This window comes from Euleptes europaea, chromosome 2 (assembly GCF_029931775.1).
Source record: "Euleptes europaea isolate rEulEur1 chromosome 2, rEulEur1.hap1, whole genome shotgun sequence".
NCBI lineage: Eukaryota > Metazoa > Chordata > Lepidosauria > Squamata > Sphaerodactylidae > Euleptes > Euleptes europaea.
The window spans coordinates 5,926,317-5,946,971 of NC_079313.1; the positions used below are offsets into that span (position 1 = coordinate 5,926,317).

At 51.1% G+C, this 20,655-nt stretch overlaps 1 protein-coding gene across 1 annotated transcript; it reads right to left on the bottom strand.

Moving 5' to 3' along the window:
• On the bottom strand, positions 1 to 20,466 carry DDX49 (DEAD-box helicase 49). Its single transcript, XM_056843979.1, has 13 exons — positions 20,352 to 20,466; positions 13,314 to 13,437; positions 11,205 to 11,290; positions 10,878 to 10,999; positions 10,326 to 10,513; positions 8,803 to 8,943; positions 8,227 to 8,302; positions 5,211 to 5,287; positions 4,253 to 4,350; positions 2,276 to 2,350; positions 1,530 to 1,618; positions 807 to 878; positions 1 to 171 (listed from the first exon to the last, which is right to left on the bottom strand). Exons 1-13 carry the CDS (start codon positions 20,464 to 20,466, stop codon positions 1 to 3), a joined length of 1,434 nt encoding a protein of 477 aa, XP_056699957.1.
• Between the last annotated feature and the right edge of the window lie 189 nt (positions 20,467 to 20,655).

Here is a 20,655-nt window from a genome sequence, read left to right on the forward strand (position 1 = left end):
CTACTCGGCTGCAACCGGCTTTTGCGGCCGCCGCATTTTCTTCTGCATCTTCCGCCGCAGCTTCTGCTGCTGCTTCTCCTGCAATGTCTGCTGGACCCTGCTGCGGAACTCGATGTTCTTTTTCCTGATCTTGGCCAGTTCGGCCTTCCGCTGCCCTTCCAAGTCCGGGTCCTGTGTGGGGGAGAGGGGCACACGCAAGACAACACAGGGACGTCAACCCGGCACCAAACGCCCCACCCTGCCTAAACAAGCTTAAGGAATTAGCTCCTTGTCTTGCAAACAGGATTAATTTTGATATCTCCTAGGTCGGCCTGACTGCCTCACGGAGCAATTTCTCCCCTACACGGAGAGACCTAGGGTTATGGGTTGCAGGGGAAACAAAGCCTCAACAGACACACATTTTAAGCCCTGGCAAGAAAGGGGAGGGGCCGTGGCTCAGTGGCACAGCATCTGCTTGGCATGCAGAAGGTCCCAGGTTCAATCTCCAGTTAAAGGGACCAGGCAAGTAGGTGATGTGAAAGACCCCTGCCTGAAACCCTGGAGAGCCGATGCCGGTCTGAATAGACAGTACTGAATTTGATGGACCACGGGTCTGATTCAGTATAAGGCAGCTTCATGTGTTCATGTGACCCTGGGTCTGTACTCCCAAGAGCATATTTAACGTCCACCTTAAGCCATGCTTTAGCAAGGGAGCCAGGGTATTGCTCAGGGGAAGAGTGGCAGTTTCTTGAGTCCGGCCCCTGGCCCCCTCCCCCCACACACACCACTTTCCTGCACAAAGACAACGCCTTTCTCCCCCACCTCACCTTTCCTTCAAGGATCATCTGCTTCCGCTTGTTGATTTCCTTCTTCTCATCGAAATCTGTTGCTTCTAATCTCTATGTGAGAGAGAGAGAAGAAGAGATGGTTTTTATATGCCGACTTCCTCTACCACTTAAGGAAGAATCAAACCAGCCTGCAATTGCCTTCCCCTCCCCTCTGCCGCTCATGTGGAGGAGTGAGGCATCAAACCCGGTTCTCCAGATTAGCCTCCGCCGCTCATGTGGAGAAGCGGGGAATCAGATGAGTCCACCACTCCAAAACACCGTTCTTAACCACTACACCACCCTGGACACTTGCTGGAACAGACAATAGCAGGCCATAATTTCTTAAGAAGAGTTGGTTTATTTATGTCAACTTTCTTTACCACTTAAGGAAGAATCAAATCGGCTTACAATCACCTTCCCCTCCCCACAACAGACCTACCCTGTGAGGTAGATGGGGCTGAGAGAGCTGTGACTAGCCCAAGGTCACCCAGCTGGCTTCGTGTGTAGGAGTGGGGAAACAAATCCAGTTCGCCAGATCAGCCTCCGCTGCTCATGTGGAGGAGTGGGGAATCGAACCCGGTTCTCCAGATCAGAGTCCACCGCTCTTAACCACGACAGCTCAGAGACAGAGAGACAGTCTCTGACTTGGAGTGGGGAGGGGTTCCAGGCACAAATCCCCATTAGGTCAACCAAGGTCACAGTGGGGCCTGGCCCCTCACTTACAATCTCACACTCGCGCCGCACCACGTTCACTTGGGTGAGGATGTTCAGCACGGACCGTTCCTCTACGGAGAACTCCTCGAGCTTCATTTCTAGAAGGTGAGACATACGAGTCCTTAACGTTTTCCCCCATCAAACCAAACTTTCCCCATTACCTGAACATACAAGGGCTGCCTTATACAGAGTCAGACCCTTGGGCCCATCACCTTCGGAGTTTTTTACCCCAGCGGTCCTGTGCCCAGCAGGGCTTCTGATTGGCTGTGCAGGAAGAAGAGGAGCTGGTTTTTATATGCCGACTTTCTCTACCACTTAAGGAAGAATCAAACCGGCTTACAATCACCTTCCCTTCCCCTTCCCACAACAGACACCCTGTGAGGGAGGTGGGGCTGAGAGAGTTTGAGTAGCCCAAGGTCACCCACCTGCCTTTGCGTGGAGGAGAGGGGAAACAAACCCAGTTCACCAGATTAGCATCCGCCACTCGTGTGGAGGAATGGGGAATCAAACCTGGTTCTCCAGATCAGAGTTCACCGCTCCAAGCCACCACCCTTAACCACTATGCCACGCTGGCTTAAAAGGAATCCTGTTAAAACAGAGCTCCTGTCTGAAACATTGAAGCTGGTCTTGGTAAAGCGGTTGCATCCGGCTCGGGAGCTCCTCAACCGGAACACAGAGCCGCCAAGAGGCGGGACCAGATGGGACCGAACCAGCCTCTTCCACATTCCCCGCCAGCCCCCCACTTCCCCACTTACTGATCTGTTCCTCGATCGCGTGGACCAGATGAATGTCGTACTGGGTCACCAGCGTGATGGCGATCCCGTGCCTACCTGGTGAGAAAATAGTGATGGTGATAACATTTATTGTCTGTGGCCGAAAGCCATCACAATCCACCATACAAAACATTAAAATAACAAAAATATCGTAAAATAACATTAAAATAACTTTAAAACATTCTGACCCACAAGAAACTAGTATTTAAATATGTCACGTTCCCTGATTAACAGTTTTGCTCGGATTGTCTTAGCTGCTAAAGCAAAGAGTGACACTTTTGTAGGAAACATCAGGATCGGCGTCTGATCGGATAAAGAGCAGCTTTTCTGGATCTGGAGAAATGTTTAGGCCCTTTAGAAACGCTCCGAGGAAATTAAGTCTGGGCTCTTTGTAAAGAGGACAGAATAAGGTGTAACGAGTTAGGTCCTCTGGAGCAGCCCCACAAATACATAGGCGAGAAGAGACGGGGATGTGCAGGGCCCAGAGGGCACCCAAAGAAAACAAAGCGGGCCCCGAGGCAAAGGAAGTGCTTCACACAACGCCAGCTTAGCTTATGGAACTCACTGCCACAGGATGTGGATCTTGTTCCCTTTGTCTCCTATTGCTTGATTGTACTGATACTCCTACCGCTTGCAGACATGAAAAATTGAAACTTCCTAAGCAGGACAATTTTAACTTTGCTCCCAGCGGTTTCTATCGAGCTCTTCCATTGGCTCACAAAGTGGGAGGAAGTCAGTCGCCGTGAGCACGCTAATGCCGGTTCTCACCCGACTTCAGTAGCTCTCGATTCATTTCCGGACCCAGTTTAGAGAGCCGATGTCGACTGTTACAGCCTTACAGGTCTTGGGCTGCAGTAAGCCAAAGAATCATAGAGTCTTAGAATCATAGAGTCAGAAGGGACCACTGGGATCATCTAGTCCAACCCCCTGCACAGTGCAGGAAATTCACAACTACCTCCCCCCTCCATACCAGTGATCCCTAATCCATGCCCAGAAGATGACCAAGATGCCCTCCCTCTCATGATCTGCTTAAGGTCACAGAATCAGCATTGCTGACAGATGGCCATCTAGCCTCTGCTTCAAAACCTCCAAGGAAGGGGAGCTTACCACCTCCCGAGGAAGCCTGTTCCACTGAGGAACCGCTCTGTTAGAAAATTCTTCCTAATGTCTAGATGGAAACTCTTTTGATTTAATTTCTACCTGTTGGTTCTGGTCTGACCTTCTGGAGCAACAGAAAACAACTCGGAACCATCCTCTATATGACAGCCCTTCAAATACTTGAAGATGGTTATCATATCACCTCTCAGTCGTCTCCTCTCCAGGCTGAACATACCCAGCTCCTTCAACCTTTCCTCACAGGACTTGGTCTCCAGACCCCTCGCCATCTTTGTTGCCCTCCTCTGACGTGAACATACCCCTGGTTATTGTCGAAGGCTTTCACAGTCAGAGTTCATTGGTTCTTGTAGGTTATCCGGGCTGTGTAACCGTGGTCTTGGTATTTTCTTTCCTGACTTTTCGCCAGCAGCTGTGGCAGGCATCTTCAGAGGAGTAACACTGTCCTTCAGTGTTACTCCTCTGAAGATGCCTGCCACAGCTGCTGGTGAAACATCAGGAAAGAAAATACCAAGACCACGGTCACACAGCCCGGATAACCTACAAGAACCAATACCCCTGGTTGTTCATTTGGCTGCAAACTCCCCTGCTCCATGTTCTAGAATCTTCAGAGATTTGGTGGGCAGCCACCAACGGGGTGGCCTTCTTGGTGGTGGCACCACGACTTCAGAATCCCTTCCCAAAGAGGTATGCTCTGTAGGTGGGTATGCTCTGCAGGTCGCTCTCCTGTCTGCAGCTCCCCTGGGGCCGGCCCTGTCTGCTCTGATGGGGTCAGCTCACGGAAGCAGCTTCAATCAGGCTTCAACACACACACATCCCACGGCCCCAACACCCTTTGCCTCTTACCTGCACGGGCAGTCCGGCCTACTCGGTGGATGTAGATTTTGGGGAGCCCGGGGGTGTTGTGGTTGATGACCACCTGGACTGTCGGGATGTCGAGTCCTCTAAAGCCAGAGCCCCGCAAAAACAAAAAGTCTTATTAGCATTACCGTCCTGCCTTCAAAGGCAAGCGGGATATGGATTTTGTGGTTTTGAAAGGCCAGGATCCCCTCAGCCTTTCTGTATGTCGTTCCACTGTCGTGGAAAAGGAGGGCACAGGGAAGAAGAAAAAGAGTTGGTTTTTATACCCTGCTTTTTCTCTACCTTCAAGGAGTCTCAAAGAAGCTTACAATCACTTTCCCTTCCCCACAACAGCCATCTTGTGAGGTAGGTGGGAAAGAGAGAGTTCTGAGAGAGCTGTGACTAGCCCAAGGTCACCCAGCAGGCTTCATGTGGAGGAGTGGGGAATCAAACCCGATTCTCCAGATTAGAGTCCCCCCGCTCATGTGGAGAAGTGGGGAATCAAACCTGGTTCACCAGATTAGTCGCTCATGTGGAGGAGTGGGGAATCCAACCTGGTTCACCAGATTAGAGTCCGCCGCTCATGTGGAAGAGCAGGGAATCCAACCCAGTCCTCCAGATTAGACTCCACCATTCATGTGGAAGAGCAGGGAATCCAACCCGGTTCTCCAGATTAGAATCTGCCACTCTTAACCATTACACCTCACCTCGCTGGCTCTCTTGGGAGAGCCAAGCTCAAGGCCTGGTTTTTAATGCCAACCTCCACTTTGGGGTCAGGAAGGAATCTTCCTCCAGGCCAGATTGGCCAGGGCTCCTGGCGGGTTTTTTGTTCTCCGGGCATACTGCAGGGGCCACTGGATGTGTGGGGGGTGGAAGGTAGTTGTGAATTTCCTGCATTGTGCAGGTGGTTGGACTAGAAGACCCTCGAGGCCCAGTTTCTCATCCCAGAGCACCGCCCCCCTACCTGGCAGCGACGTCAGTGGCTATGAGGATCTTGTAGACGCTGGATTTGAACTTGGCCAGAGCAGCGAAGCGTTGCTTCTGCCACAAGACAGAAAAAGAGAAGGGACTGTGAGTGTGTACCATTACGCACAAAAACGCTTTGCTGTGTCTGCTTCTTCTGGCAGGTTTACAGACTACTGATCAAAAAAAAAAAGGGGGAGAAAGAAACCCAACCTAAAAAACCAGAAGCTGGGCACCCAAGCCTGGGCAGAAAAGGTAAAATTATATAATAGAAAAATATTTTCCTTGTAAGGTGCTCATATCTCGTTTATAAACATTTAAAATTATAAAACAAGGCACAATGGCAACTCATAAGGCTGAGAGACCTAAACCACAGAGACCATACGCGTTTTGGCCTATAGGCCTTCATTAGTGGTCAAATAAAAACTCATATAATGCACACACGTATTAAATAAATGTATGGCCATATATAGATAGATAACTTTATACCAGCCCAGGCATGTGTATAGGATGTATAATCAATTTCAAATTAGAGATCCCTCTAGGAGGAATACCTATAAGTTGTTCTACCCTGTGCTGTATTGGTCTTTCATACAGAGCATGCATGCGAGTATCAACCTCGTTACTCTATCTATACAGGGTCATACATTGGTTTAATACTTGCATGTGCATAATATGAGTTTTTATTTGACTACTGAGGAAGGCCTGTAGGCCAAACAGCGTGTTGTCTGTGTGGTCCGGGTCTACCAACCTTATGAGTTGCCACTGGGCCTTGTTTTATAAGGTTTATAGACTGCTTGAAAGACACAAGGTGTGGTTGGCATGGACGGCAGCCAAGGAAGCATCGCCGAGGCCCGGAGCCTGTTCAGAAGCCTACTAACCATCCCCGGGGCTTTCTCCCCCGCTAGAGATTACAAGCTGGCTGTGCCCTTCTACCCATAGCAAGCATCTCTGGTGCCACCTACAGGTGCAGGTTTCATAAAAACATATGGTTTCTCAAGAACAAGTCATGTCAGACTAATCTTATCTCCTTTTTTGAGAAAATTACTACCTTGCTGGATCAGGGGAATGCTGTAGACATAGTTTATCTAGATTTCAGTAAGGCTTTTGATAAGGTTCCACATAGTATTCTAGTTGACAAATTGGGAAAATGTGGGTTAGATCCTATTATTGTTAGATGGATCTGCAACTGGTTGACAGATCGTACCCAAAGAGTGCTAGTTAATGGTTCCTCGTCCATTTGGAGAGAAGTGACTAGTGGAGTTCCTCAGGGATCTGTGCTGGGCCCTGTGTTGTTCAACATCTTTATAAATGATTTGTATGAAGGAATAGAGGGGACGCTTATTAAATCTGAAGATGATACTAAATTGGGAGGGGTAGCAAATATGGCAGAAGACAGAGCCAAGATGCAGGATGACTAATAAAATGCACTTCAACAAAGACAAATGTAAAGTTCTGCATTTAGGTAGGAAAAATCAAATGCATAATTATAGGATGGGGGAGACTTGTTTGAGCAGTAGTGTGTGTGAAAAGGATTTTGGGGTCTTAGTAGACCAAACACTGAACATGAGTCAGCAGTGTGATGCGGTAGCTAAAAAGGCAGATGGGATCCTGGGCTGCATCAACAGAAGTATAGTGTCCAAATCACGCAAAGTGATGGTATCGCTTTACTCTGCTCAACTGGAGTACTGTGTTCAGTTTTGGGCACCACAATTTAAGAAAGATGTAGACAAGCTTGGACGTGTCCAGAGAAGGGCAACGAAGATGGTGAGGGGTCTGGAGACCAAGTCCTATGAGGAAATGTTGAAGGAGCTGGGTATGTTTAGCCTGAAGAGGAGAAGACTGAGAGGGGATATGATAACCATGTTCAAGTACTTGAAGGGCTGTCATATAGAGGAGGGTGCCAAGTTGTTTTCTGTTGCTCAAGGTCGGACCAGAACCAATGGGTTGAAATTAAGAGTTTCCGTCTAGACATTAGGAAGAATTTTCTAACAGAGCGGTTCCTCAGTGGAACAGGCTTCCTCCGGAGGTGGTAAGCTCTCCTTCCCTGGAGGTTTTGAAGCAGAGGTTAGATGGCCATCTGTCAGCAATGCTGATTCTGTGACCTTAGGCAGATGATGAGAGGGAGGGCATCTTGGCCATCTTCTGGTCACTAGGGATGTGGAGGGGGGAGGGAGTTCAGAATTTCCTGCATTGTGCAGGGGGTTGGACTTGATGGCTCTGGTGGTCCCTTCCAACTCGATTATTCTATGATAAAAAAAGGCCCTGCTGGATCAGACCCAGGCCCATCAAATCCAGCAGTCTGTTCACACAGTGGCCAACCAGGTGTCTCTAGGAAGCCACAAACAAGACGAGAATATAGGTCATGAATACAGGTCATGCTATTCAATGAGGAAGTGCTGCGCAGAAGTAACAGCCCCTGCCTCTGGCTCCAGACCTTGCCTAAGAGGCTGTACACGATCCAGGGCCACAATTTCCCCAACGCCTCAAAGGGCAGCACAGAACTGCTCGGGCCCACAAGAAGAGGAGTTGGTTTTTATACCCTGATTTCCCCTGCCTATTTAACGAGACCCAAACTGGCCTTCCCTTCCTCTCCCCACAACAGACACTTTGTGAGGTAAGTGGGGCTGAGAGAGTTCAGAGAGAACTGTGACTAGCCCAGAGTGACCCAACAGGCTTCATGTGGAGGAGCAAGGAATCAAATCTGGATCTCCAGTTGAGACTCCACTGCTCATGTGGAGGAGTGGGGAATCAAACCCGGATCTCCAGATTAGAGTCCACTGCTCTCAACCACTACACTCTTGAAAGCATCATGGGGCTGAGGTGGAAGCAGTCAGTTCACATAGCCCGTACGGCCAGGAAGAGACTAGATGGTTAATGTTGTGGGGTGTAGCTGTGGCACTGGACAAAGGTATGAACGGGCCCTTTGGCATCAAAGGGGCGACAGGAAAACTCTCCTTCCTTCCACATCCAAGAAGAGGAGACCAAAGCTCCCTCCCTAGTCCCTGTTTGCTCACCTGCTTCATCATTGAATGCAGAGCCACCGAGGGGAAGTTGAATTTCCTCAGCATCATGTTCAGAACCTGGCAATTCCTTCAAACAGCCAAAGAAGGAGGAGGAAGAGGAGGAGAACAAGAAGAAGAGTTGGTTTTTATACCCTGAGAAGTGTTGGTTTTTATACCCTGATTTTCTCTACCTTTAAGGAGTCTCAAACTGGCTTACAATTGCCTCTCCTTCCCCTCCCCACAACAGATACCTTGTGAGGTAGGTGGGGCTGAGAGTGTGACTAGCCCAAGGTCACCCAGCAGGCTTCATGTGGAGTAGTGGGGAAGCCAACCTGGTTCTCCAGATTAGAGTCTGCCGCTCACGTGGAGGAGTGGGGGAATCAAACCCGGTTCTCCAGATTAGTGTCCACCACTCTTAACCACACTGAGACTCTTGCCTGTTGGGTACCCAACCGTTCCCAGCCCACCTGGCTACTAAGTAGAAGGCCATGACTGACTTATCAGGCAACCATCTGCCTCTGCACTTCTTTACATGGGGAAAAGCCGGAGGTCGAGCTGGGACTGCCGAACCACGGTACTGATACTCACTTGCAGGTGTTGGTGAAGATGATGATGGACCAGTCTTCATGCTCATCCTGGAATGTCTGGACCAGGTGGACGAGGTAGGCGTCCTTGACCTTCTCCGGCACCAGCAGGTAGCGCTGGTCGAGCTCTTCTACTGTCCGCACTCTAGCCGGGAAAGAGAGGGAGAGACCCAGATAAAGGTTTAGGCAGCTGCTCCGGTTGGGATGAAGCTGACGGCGCAAGGACAGCCACGTCTGCCTGCTTCTGGCCCCCAAACGTATTGGGAAACTGGGAGACAGCCTGAGAGTGCCAGAAACGGGTTGAATTTCCGTTTTCATCAGGTTCCACAACATAGTTGGTTTGGCAAGGGACAGGTGATCTGCCAGTCATCGATGGATCGCCTGTCTGGTATGCCTGAGGTCTTGGATCGCAAGAGGCTGTGGCTCAATTCTGCAGGTTCTACTTGGTATGCAGAAGATCCCAGGATCAATTTCTGGTGTCTCTGGTTAAAGGGATCAGGAAGTAGGTGATGTGAAAAGCCTCTGCCAAAGACCCTGGAGAGCTGCTGTCAGTTGAGTAGACAACACTAATCTCAATGGACCAAAAGGTCTGATTCAGTGTTAAGGCATCTTTATGGGTTCGCGTGGTTCAATGCTGTTAGAGAATCTGTAGACTTGATGTTTATGGGAGTTATGGGGTGTGAGAAGATGGAAAAGAGTAAACAAGAGATGTTTAAAGTAAGGATATTAGCGGCTCATGCAGTTATAGCTTTTGGATGGAAAGATAAAACAAAGTGGATTATAGATAGGTGGAATAACTATGTGTTTGAATATGTTCAATCAGATGAGTTGGGATATTTAAAACAACAGACGATGGGTGAAACAGAAGAATTGGAGTTAAAGACTAAGTGGAACCTATATATTGATTGGGTGAAAAGTGGAGAAGCCAACGAAGAGACTTTAGTAAAATTAAAGACTATGCTCATGGCTACAAATATGAAAATATGATCTATTCGACTTGGTCTGTGGGGGGAGGGAGATGGGAGGGAAGGGGTTAAAATTGTATTGGAAGAAAGAAAGTGTAATTTTGTAATTATAAAAGTATGGAGATGTAAAAATGACTTCCAATGCAATAAAAGGAGAAAAAATGCTGTTAGAGAATCTCACGTCACAGACGTGAGAAACGAAGAAGATAAAGAAAAAGAGGAAGAAGAGGAGAAGGAGGAAGAAGAGTTGGTTTTTATATGCCGACTTTCTCTACCACTTTAGAAAGAATAAAACTGGCTTACAATCACCTTCCCTTCCCCTCCCCACAACAGATACCCGGTGAGGTAGGTGGGGCTGAGAGACCTGTAAGAGAACTGTGACTGGCCCAATGTCACCCAGCTGGCTTCATGAGGAGGAGTGGAGAATCAAACCCAGTTTCCAGATTAGAGTCCGCTGCTCCTAACCACCACTCTTAACCATACACCTGCTGGCTTCCAGCAGAGGCAGTCCTGCCCTCTTGCCGGAGACTGACCACGCCCCAGACGCGGGAGGCAAACTCACTCCGACGGAGACTCCCAGAAGAAGGGCTTGTTCATGGCGACCTGCTTGAGCTCAGTCAACGTGTCGGTCAGCGTGGCGCTGAATAGGAGGGTCTGCCTGGCGGCTGGCACGGCCCCCAGAATCACTTCCAGGTCGTGGGTGAAGTCGGTGCAGCCTTGCTCCAGCAGACGGTCGGCTTCGTCCAGGACCTGAGCCAAAGCACAGAAGGGGGGGCGTTCCCAGCTGAACTACAATGTGAGGCAGCTCTCTTGCCAGACTGAGAACTCAGTGTTGTTGCTCTTTGTGCATGTGTGTTATGTGCTGTCAAGTCAGAAGCCTGTGAGGTAGGTGGGGCTGAGAAAGCTTCAAGAGAGCTGTAACTAGCCCAAGGTCACCCACCAGGCTTCATGTGGAGGAGTGGGGGAACCAACTCAGTTCTCCAGATTAGCGTCCGCTGCTCATGTGGAGGAGTGGGGGAATTGAACCTTGTCCTCCAGATTAGAGTCCAACGCTCCTAACCACCGCTCTTAACCACTACACCCCGCTGGCAGATAACGCCCGCAACAGCCTTACCAAGAACTTGATCTTTTGAAGGCTGAAGGTGCTGGAGCTCCGGAGGTGATCGGCCAGCCGGCCAGGGGTGGCGATGACCACGTGAGGCTTCCGAGAAAGCTCCAGGGCCTGACCCACCATGTCTGCAAGGCAAGGGGGAGAGAAGAAAGAAACCACATTGGCAAGAGAGCAAAAGGAAGAGACCGTGCATTTCCAAAGTCTGCTTTACAGCCAATCCCACCCACAATGGCTGTATGCATCCTTCTTTGGAGAGGATCCGTCTTCAAGGAAGATACCCAGTTGGGGAGGGGGGGGGTACTCTTTAGTTCCCAGTTGTAGGTCACCTACCCATTCCACCAACGACAATGCAATCCTTTAAGCCCAACGGCTTCCCGAGAACTCGGAACTGTTCGGCTATCTGGTAAGCCAGTTCTCTGTCGAGCAAGGGTGGGGGAAAATAAGAATTTTTTTCCCTCTCTCCCAAACGTACACCATACAATTTGACTTTGTGACACAGTCCAGGTTTAAAACAGACAGAAAAAATCCAAAGGGAAATTTTTTTTTTAAAAAAAAGTATATAAATAAAAACTAAAATATAGCAACAATGGTGGTAGATATATACATGTTTCTATAAACGGTTTCCAAATACCTAAAAATAAGCCGGTACACAATTGCCTTCTATATGACGTGCGTTCAAATGTTAGAGAGCTCAAATCTTAAAAGAGTTCTTGAGTAACTACAGTCTTTAAGCGGCAGTAAGGGCACGGAGGGTTCATTTTCATTGACCACTGGTTAGCCTCCAAGAGGCAGGGAAATAGTTTAAAAGTACATGGACATCCTCAAAAATCAGTGAAGATTCTAATACAAAATTGATGTAATAACTTCTTCCCAGAAAAATCGAATTACTGGACACGCCCAAAGCATATGTTTAAATGATGCGTCCTTTACTGGTCATGGACCGCAATAAATAATTAAGGTAAGATAAGATGTGTCCTGTGACAGCTCCAACAATTAGACACTATGCTCAATCCTTTGTTTTGAGATGTACAGTATATCTTGAACATAATTTTTTTGCTGAATAAGATTGTGTGTCTGCTCTGATTCTGCAAGAGCAGCAAAATAAGATATCAGGCACAAAATCTCAGTTTCCCCATTCCTTTTTTGCAAGATTCTAACCCTTATGGTGCCGTGGATACTTTCCAATGACATTTATATATCCCACGAAATGATTCTAAAAACACCCTCAATGCCAGTTTACGGTTAAAGAAAGTAGAACCAAAACAGCCAACAGTAAAATTAATAAAGAACTAGTTGATTTATTGGGGTGGGGGAGGAGGGAGCTTTTGTGGACCGAGGGATTTCGGGTGGGCTCAGCTGCAGGAGACTAACATGGCTGATAACAACTTTAATTAAAAAACAGCTATAGGAACAGAACAGAATCATGGAGTTGGAAGGGCCCATACAGGTCATCTAGTCCAACCCCCTTGCTTAATGCATGATCAGCCTAGAGCATCCCTGAAAAGTGTTTGTCCAGCCTCTGCTTAAAGACTGCCAGTGAGGGGGAGCTCACCACCTCCCTAGGTACCCGATTCCACTGTTGAGCAACTCTTACTGTAAAAAATGTTTTCCTAAAATGCAGTTGGTACCTTTCCACCCACAATTTAAACCCGTTATTGTGAGTCCTATCTGCTGCCAACAGGAACAGCGCCCTGCCCTCCTCTAAGGGACAGCCCTTCAAATACTTCAAGAGAGCAATCCTGCCCCCCCTCAACCTCCTCTTCTCCAGACTGAACATTCCCAACTCCCTCAGCCTTTCCTCGCAGGGCTCGGTCTCCAGGCCCCTGATCATCCTCCTCGCTCTCCTCTGCACCCGCTCCATTCTGTCCACATCCTTTTTGAAGTGAGGCCTCCAGAACTGCACACAGGACTCCAGGTGTGGCCTGACTAATGCAGTGTACAGCAGAACTGTGACATCTTGCAATTTGGACATTATGCCTCAGTCGATGCACCCCAAGATCGCTTTTGCTTTTTTTGCAGCTGCATCACACTAGCTGCTCATATTTAACTTACAGTCCACCTATACCCCAAGATCTTGTTCAGAGCAAAAAATAAAATAAAAACCACAGGACAAAAATCTATTGGAAATGGCCTTGCGCTCAAAAGACTTGAAGACAGAAGCTGGAAAAAACTAATGAATTTTCAGAAGCCAGAGGGGTGGTTAAGCAAGATCGACATTGTTTGAGAGGATGCGTGCAGGATGAAGAAGCTTCAATATCCTACAGATCTCCTTGTTTCTGCCCCTCGCTACGCTAGCAAAGCCAGGATAAGTTATAGGCAAGGGAATTTCAGCTGATCTGCATAACTGCAGTTTTTTTGATGTGGGTTGGAGGGTGGATCAGAACATTCTTGTCCCCAGGACCAACTCTAGAGATGATCCAGGACGAAGCCCATTCTTACCTAGTTGGCGTCAGGACCAAGCAAAAAATACCGTAGGGATCTTCCGACAGTTTTTGCAAGATTGGCAGCACAAAGGCGGCAGTCTTCCCACTCCCCGTCTTGGCGCATCCCATGCAGTCACGACCTGCAGGATCAAGACAATGATTTAGGAATGAGAACGGAGGTGGGAGGAGGAGATTCATTGTGCACATGCTCAACGGCTAGGGTCGCCAGGTTCCTCTTCGCAACCGGCTGGAGGTTTTCGGGGCATAGCTTGAAGGGGGCAGGGTTTGGGGAGGAACTTCAATGCCATAGAGTCCAATTGCCAAAGCGGCCATTTTCTCCAGGGGAACTGATCTCTATCGGCTGGAGATCAGTTGGAATAGCAGGATATCTCCAGCTAGCACCTGGAGGTTGGCAACCATATCAACGGCACTCTTTGACCACACATGGACAAGGGGGTGGAGCTTTGGAGGAGGAGCTTCAAGTGCAATCAAGAGGCAGAAGAATTTAAGATAGGGTTGCCAACCTCCAGGTGGGGCCTGGAGATCTGGAATGACGACGGATCTCCAGTGATCAGTTGCCCTGGAGAAAATGGCAGATTTGGAGAGTAGATTCCATGGCTGAGTTCTCTCCCTATCCCAAAACCCAGCTGTGAGGGTCTCTGTGTCTCTGCTTTCCTTCACCTGCTTTGTTATCTGTGAACTCATAAAAGCAGTTCACACTTTCTGGTCCCAGGCGCCTGACCTGATTGCCCCAAGTATCTCCCCCCCGCTGTTCTTCCTGTCAGTACTCCCTCAGGCCGATGCGGCCTTGGAAGTGTGATAGCTCCAGCAGACTTCCTGGGACTCGTTTGATGTTTTGTATTATGCCAAGCTTGTAACTTCCCATAACAATAAGTGTGAACCCCAGTGCCCCAGTGCCCTGGAGTCAATATATTCTGTAACCCCGATAAGCGCCTCACTTGCAACTTTCTACCTGTGCCTGTCTCATCTCCTGATGTCTTCAATAAATCCTTTGTTTCTGTATCAACGTCTGAACATTTGATTTGGAGAAGTAAACTCAGAGAGAGGGGATCTCTCACATTAAGTTGCAAGTCCTTGCCTCTCGGACTGCAGCTGTACCTTTTGGGACAGAATGTCAGCCGACGAGGACACCACCCCTAACCCCGATGTACCAGAGAAACCTGAGGTGCCGGAGAAACCGGACTCCAAGGAGGAGGGCGCCAAGCCGAAGGCACCTAGGGCTCCTGTCCCCGACCAAGGCCGGGACGGACGTCCCCGGGACTTCCTCAACAACTGGCTGGACTCTCCCAAGGGTTGGTCTCTCTCCCGGACTGCGGCAAAGGGTCGCCGGCTGGCCTTCCCCAGTACAGGACTCGAGGGGGACCCTGCACGCAGGGAAGTCGTGATGGACGAAGAACGGAGGCAGTGGCAGGAGGACCGCCAAGCTATGCAGGACCAGATTGAGACCATGCAGCGCGTGATGGGTGAGATGGCTGCGGCCTTAGATGCGCTTAAAGTGCAACCACCCACCGGTACTCCCCCGGAAGGGGTACCGGCAGCTCCTCCCGCACCTCCTAGCCTCCCGACCCGTCGGGACCTGAAAGTCACGTATGACGGTTCAGGAGACCAATTAACCTTTTTCTTGGTCCAAGTGGACATTTTTATGCGGGAACAAGGCCGGACCTTTACCTCCGAGGAGTCCCGGGTGCAGTACGTGGCGTCTTTACTGCAAGGGGAGGCGGCCGCTTGGATGGTGTTGCAGTACGAGCTCCGCTCACCCGTGCTGCGGAGCCTTGACGAGTTTATGGTTGCACTCCGAAACCGTTTCGAGGACCCGACTCTGGGAGAGCGGGCTAAGGCCTCCCTGATGCAACTGCGCCAAGGGACCAAGTCGGTGGCGCAGTATGCGAGCGAGTTCCAGTCCCTGGCCAGCCGAATCCTGGACTGGAGTGAGGCCACTCTGGTACAGTGCTTCAGGGAGGGTCTCAACCCGGACCTCCAACATTGGGCCTTCATGCAAGGGAACCCCCCGGACGTGGAAGGCTGGGTCCGCCACGCTGCGGACATTGAGAACCGTAAGCAACTCCTAACGTTGTCCAAACAGCGCATCGGACGGGACCCGAGACCCCGGAGTGACCGTGGCCGGGACTTCCGACCGGGAGGGAGCGGGGGCCCCTCGGCCGCTGAACGCCGCAAACGCTTCGAGACCGGTGTCTGCCTGACCTGCGGGGGGAAAGGGCACTTTGCGTCGCAATGCCCCTCACGCTCGGGCCGTCCAACCCCTCCTCGCCAGGTTCAGACCGAACCGGAGAAGGCCCCCGCCGAAGACCAGTCCCGCCGCAGAAGCGGACCACCGGGCCGACGCGCCGGCGCACCCTCCGCTCTCCAGGCGCGCCCCCAGGATGGAGCTTCCACCTCCATGGGCCCAACGGGGTCCCGGATTATAAGTACCACTTTTGATTCTGACGAGTCTCCGATCGCCACCACCCCGTCCCCTTCTTCCAGCGAGGAGGAGGAGTGGGAACAACCGGCAAAAAACGCCGTCGGTCTGCTGTAGAGGGGGCTCCGCAGCAGACCGTCCCTGTCGTTGTGCAAGGAGCTCCACCGATGGTAAGCGACCAAGAGGACAATGTGTATGTAAGGGTTCACCTATCCCTACCCAAAGGGGGTCCCCATTTAGAATTCCCCGCTTTGGTTGACTCGGGATGTGCCCGCACCATGATTAGTGAGGAGGTAGCCAAGAAGCTGGGCGTCCGGCGCAAACGGCTTCCGGGACCCCTCCGCTTTTCCCAAATGGACGGCAGTGATTTTAAACGGGGCCCGGTGACCCACAGAACTGCGGCTGTGATTATGTCTGTGGGGGAGCATTGGGAACGCTTGTATTTTACTATTGCCCCTATTGTAACCCCGGTGGTGTTAGGGATGAACTGGCTACGGGGGCACAACCCCTCCATCGACTGGGTTAAGCGGCTGCTCACGTTTCCCGAAGACCCCTGTAGGTTACATGATGAGGAACGGGTGCTCAGTACTCCGGCCGCCGCACTGGTAGGGTCCCCCGCCCCAGTCTCGGTCTCTCCCCAATTGCCTACTGAATACTCGCAGTTTGCGGATGTGTTTGATGTTAGAGAATGTGACGAACTGCCTCCCCACAGAGAGACGGACTGTGCTATCGAAATTGTGGGGGAAGGCAAATTATCTAAAGGGAAGGTCTATCCCATGAGCCCCAGTGAAAAAGCAGTATTACGGGACTATCTGGATGTCAACTTGGCTAGAGGTTTCATACGCCCCTCCAAGGCCCCTTATTCGGCCCCGGCCTTCTTTGTGAAGAAAAAGACGGGAGATCTAAGACTGTGTATTGACTTTCGCAGGCTGAACGCGGTCACCCAGTCTAACGCTTACCCCCTCCCTCTTATTCCCGACCTTCTAGCACAATTAAAGGAGGGCCGAATCTTCACCAAACTGGACTTGGTAGAAGCCTACCACCGCATTCGCATTAAAGATGGAGACGAACCCGAAACGGCCTTTTCCAGCTGTTTTGGAATGTTTGAATACCTAGTCATGCCGTTCGGACTTTCGGGGGCTCCGAGTGTGTTTATGCAATTAATTAATGAGGTTTTGCATGATTTGCTGTTCCGGGGGGTGGTGGTATTTCTCGATGACATCCTCATTTACTCTGAAACTATGGAAGAACATGTGCGTTTGGTTCGAGACGTGCTCCAGCGGCTGCGGGAGCACAAATTATTTGCTAAGGTGTCTAAGTGTGAATTCCACAAACCTTCTATTACGTTCTTGGGATACGTGATCTCCCACCAGGGTTTGGAGATGGACCCCGATAAGGTCCAGGCGGTGCGGGATTGGGAAACCCCCACTACCCGCCGCCAACTTCAGCAGTTTTTGGGGTTTGCCAACTTTTACCGCAACTTCATTCCCAACTTTGCCCAGGTAGAGCTCCCCCTCACTGCCCTGTTGCGTACCAAAGACAAGGGGGCTAGCGCCGCTCTTCCCTCGGCCCGCTTGCAATGGTCCCCCCACTGCCAGCAGGCTTTTGAATGTTTAAAGCTACTTTTTTCGTCCGAACCAGTTTTAGCTCACCCGGATTGCACTAAACCTTTTGTGGTGCAAGTGGATGCCTCCGACGTGGCAATGGGCGGGGCTCTATTGCAAAGGGATGAAGGGGGGCGATTGCGGCCATGCGCCTACTTCTCCAAAAAGTTTTCCCAGTCCGAAATCAACTGGGCCATCTGGGAGAAGGAGGCGGCTGCCGTCAAACACGCACTCACCATTTGGAGACACTTCTTGGAAGGGGCCGAACTGCCATTTGAGGTGTGTACCGATCACAAAAATCTTGAGGCTCTCAAGGGAGCTAGAAAGCTCAACGCCAAACAAATTCGGTGGGCCCAATTTTTCGCCAAATTCCGGTTCACTCTCAAGCATGTTCCTGGCAAAGAAAATGCCCTAGCCGATGCTCTGTCACGACTTCCCCAGTATCGCAACGATTTCGACCGTCCGGTCGACTCCCTGTTCACTCCCGAGCAGCGAGGGGAGGTCCCGGGCTTAGCCGTCACAACCCGATCCCAGGCCCATCAACCGGGGACCCCCCCTACGCTCAAGGGTATTCCGGAAGCCTTCCAGCAGCGGCTCCGGGACGCCTCCTTGCAGGAGGAGGAGCACCATCTCCTCCCCACGGGCATGGAACGAACGAACACCTGGTGGGTACAAGGGGGAAAACTATATGTCCCATCTTCCCTTCGCAAAGAGGTATTAGGACTTGTACATGGTGCCAAGTTGGCGGGTCATTTTGGCTTCGTAAAGACTCTTCACCTGGTAAGGAGGCAATTCTGGTGGCCAAGTATGAGGTCCGATGTGGAGCTGTATGTGCGCAGCTGCCCCACCTGCGCCACAGCTAAAAAACGGATGGGAAAACCCCCCGGGCTTCTCAAACCGCTAGAGAGCCCCTCCCGTCCCTGGGAAGTCATAGCCATGGATTTTATCACCGACCTACCTCCCAGTCGGGGAAAGACGGTTCTCTGGGTAATCACGGACCTTTTTTCCAAACAGGTTCATTTCGTTCCGTGTGCGGGTCTTCCTTCAGCTCAGGGCTTGGCCAAACTGTTTGTCACACACGTCCTCAGGCTACACTCGATCCCGAGGAAGGTCCTCTCCGACCGGGGGGTCCAGTTTGTGGCCAAATTTTGGCGAGCTTTCCTAAAATTGATGGGGGTTGAGGAACAGGGCCTCTCTTCCGCCTATCACCCCCAAACTGATGGTCAAACTGAACGTGTAAACGCGGTGGTAGAATGTTATTTGCGTTGCTACGTGAATTTCCACCAAGACGACTGGGTCGACCTGCTGCCATTTGCCGAATATGCATACAACAATGCGCCCCATTCCTCTACCGGCTTTAGTCCCTTCCAAGTAGTATACGGGACGGAATTCGGTCCTTTCGGTTCCGCCCCCGTCACGCCAGATCTCCAGTCCACTCCCGAACTTCAGGAGTGGATACAGGTAGTTAAGTCTACCTGGCCGTGGCTGCTCAAAAACCTTGAGAGGGCTAAAAGCAAGTACAAGGAACAGGCAGACAAACACCGGTCTCCGGGATGGGAGCTTAAGGTGGGGGAGCAAGTTTATCTGTCCACCAAAAACCTCCGCTCTCTTCGTCCCTGCAAAAAGCTTAGTGACCGTTATGTGGGACCTTTCTCCATTACCAGGGTGATCAACGAGGTTACCGTGGAACTAGAACTCCCAAAGACCCTCAAGGGAGTCCATCCAGTCTTTCATATAAGCCTCCTCAAACCCTATGTGGCAGCTCCTCAGTTCCACCCCCCTCCCGAACCAGAGATTCCTACCGTGGTGGGAGGGGATACCCATTTGGAAGTATCCAAGGTTTTAGATTCCAAATGGAAGAAAGGAAAACTGTTGTACTTTGTTCGTTGGAAAAACCTTGGGTCCGCACACGACGAGTGGGTGGCCGCGCCCCACATGGCGGCCCCTCGCTTAGTTCGAGAATTCCACCTCGCTTATCCCAATAAGCCTCGTCCTCTCGAGGCCGCGGGAGGGGGGCCTTAAGGGGGGCAGAATGTGAGGGTCTCTGTGTCTCTGCTTTCCTTCACCTGCTTTGTTATCTGTGAACTCATAAAAGCAGTTCACACTTTCTGGTCCCAGGCGCCTGACCTGATTGCCCCAAGTATCTCCCCCCCGCTGTTCTTCCTGTCAGTACTCCCTCAGGCCGATGCGGCCTTGGAAGTGTGATAGCTCCAGCAGACTTCCTGGGACTCGTTTGATGTTTTGTATTATGCCAAGCTTGTAACTTCCCATAACAATAAGTGTGAACCCCAGTGCCCCAGTGCCCTGGAGTCAATATATTCTGTAACCCCGATAAGCGCCTCACTTGCAACTTTCTACCTGTGCCTGTCTCATCTCCTGATGTCTTCAATAAATCCTTTGTTTCTGTATCAACGTCTGAACATTTGATTTGGAGAAGTAAACTCAGAGAGAGGGGATCTCTCACACCAGCCTTCCCCAGGCGCCAATCCCAAATCAAAAGGAAAGAATTAAGTACCCAAAGGTCAAGCCCCCCCCCTTTGTTGTTGGTGTAGCATATGTTTGGGTACTTAATTCTATTGTTCTTAGAGTTAAGCTCCCCACTTTGTTGTCGGCATCCGATCCCAAATCTCCAGGAATTTCCCAAACTGGAGTTGGCAACTCTATAGGGCTGCCAACCTCCAGGTGGTGGCTGGAGATCTCCCGCTATTCCAACTGAGCTCCAAGCGATAGGGATCAGTTCCCCTGGAGAAAAGGGCCGCTCTGGCCATTGGGACTCTATGGCATTGAAGTCCCGCCCCTCCCCAAACCCCGCCCTCCTCAGGCTCCGCCCTCCAAACCTCCAGGTATTTCCCAACCTGGAGCTGGCAACCCTACGACTCCACCTGAAGGGGGCGGGGCAGAGCACCATGGGCGTGGCTTAGCTCCTCAGCCCAGGGAGGCGGGGCTAATAGTAGGCGTGGCCTGAGGGGCCGTGAAAGGGCGTGGCTTAGAGGGAGAGGGGTTTGGTTACCTTGGAGAGTGGGGGGGATGCAGGCTTCTTGCACCAGAGTAGGCCTCGCCAGGCCCAGCTGCTCCGCCTGGGCCGCCAACCAGGGCGCCAGCCCGAGTACGCGGAAGGCGGCCATAGGGAAGGCGAGAGAGACGCTCACGCCGCCCGCTTCAGAAGCGACGAAGTGGGGGGGAAGTCGCCGCTCCCAGCCTGCACCGCGGCGGTGTCGCGCAAGTTATACGTCACCAGCGCCGCTTGTCCCAGCGGACGTCGGCCCGCGGCGCGTCCAAAGGAAACTACAACTCCCAGCAGGCGTTGCGTCTAG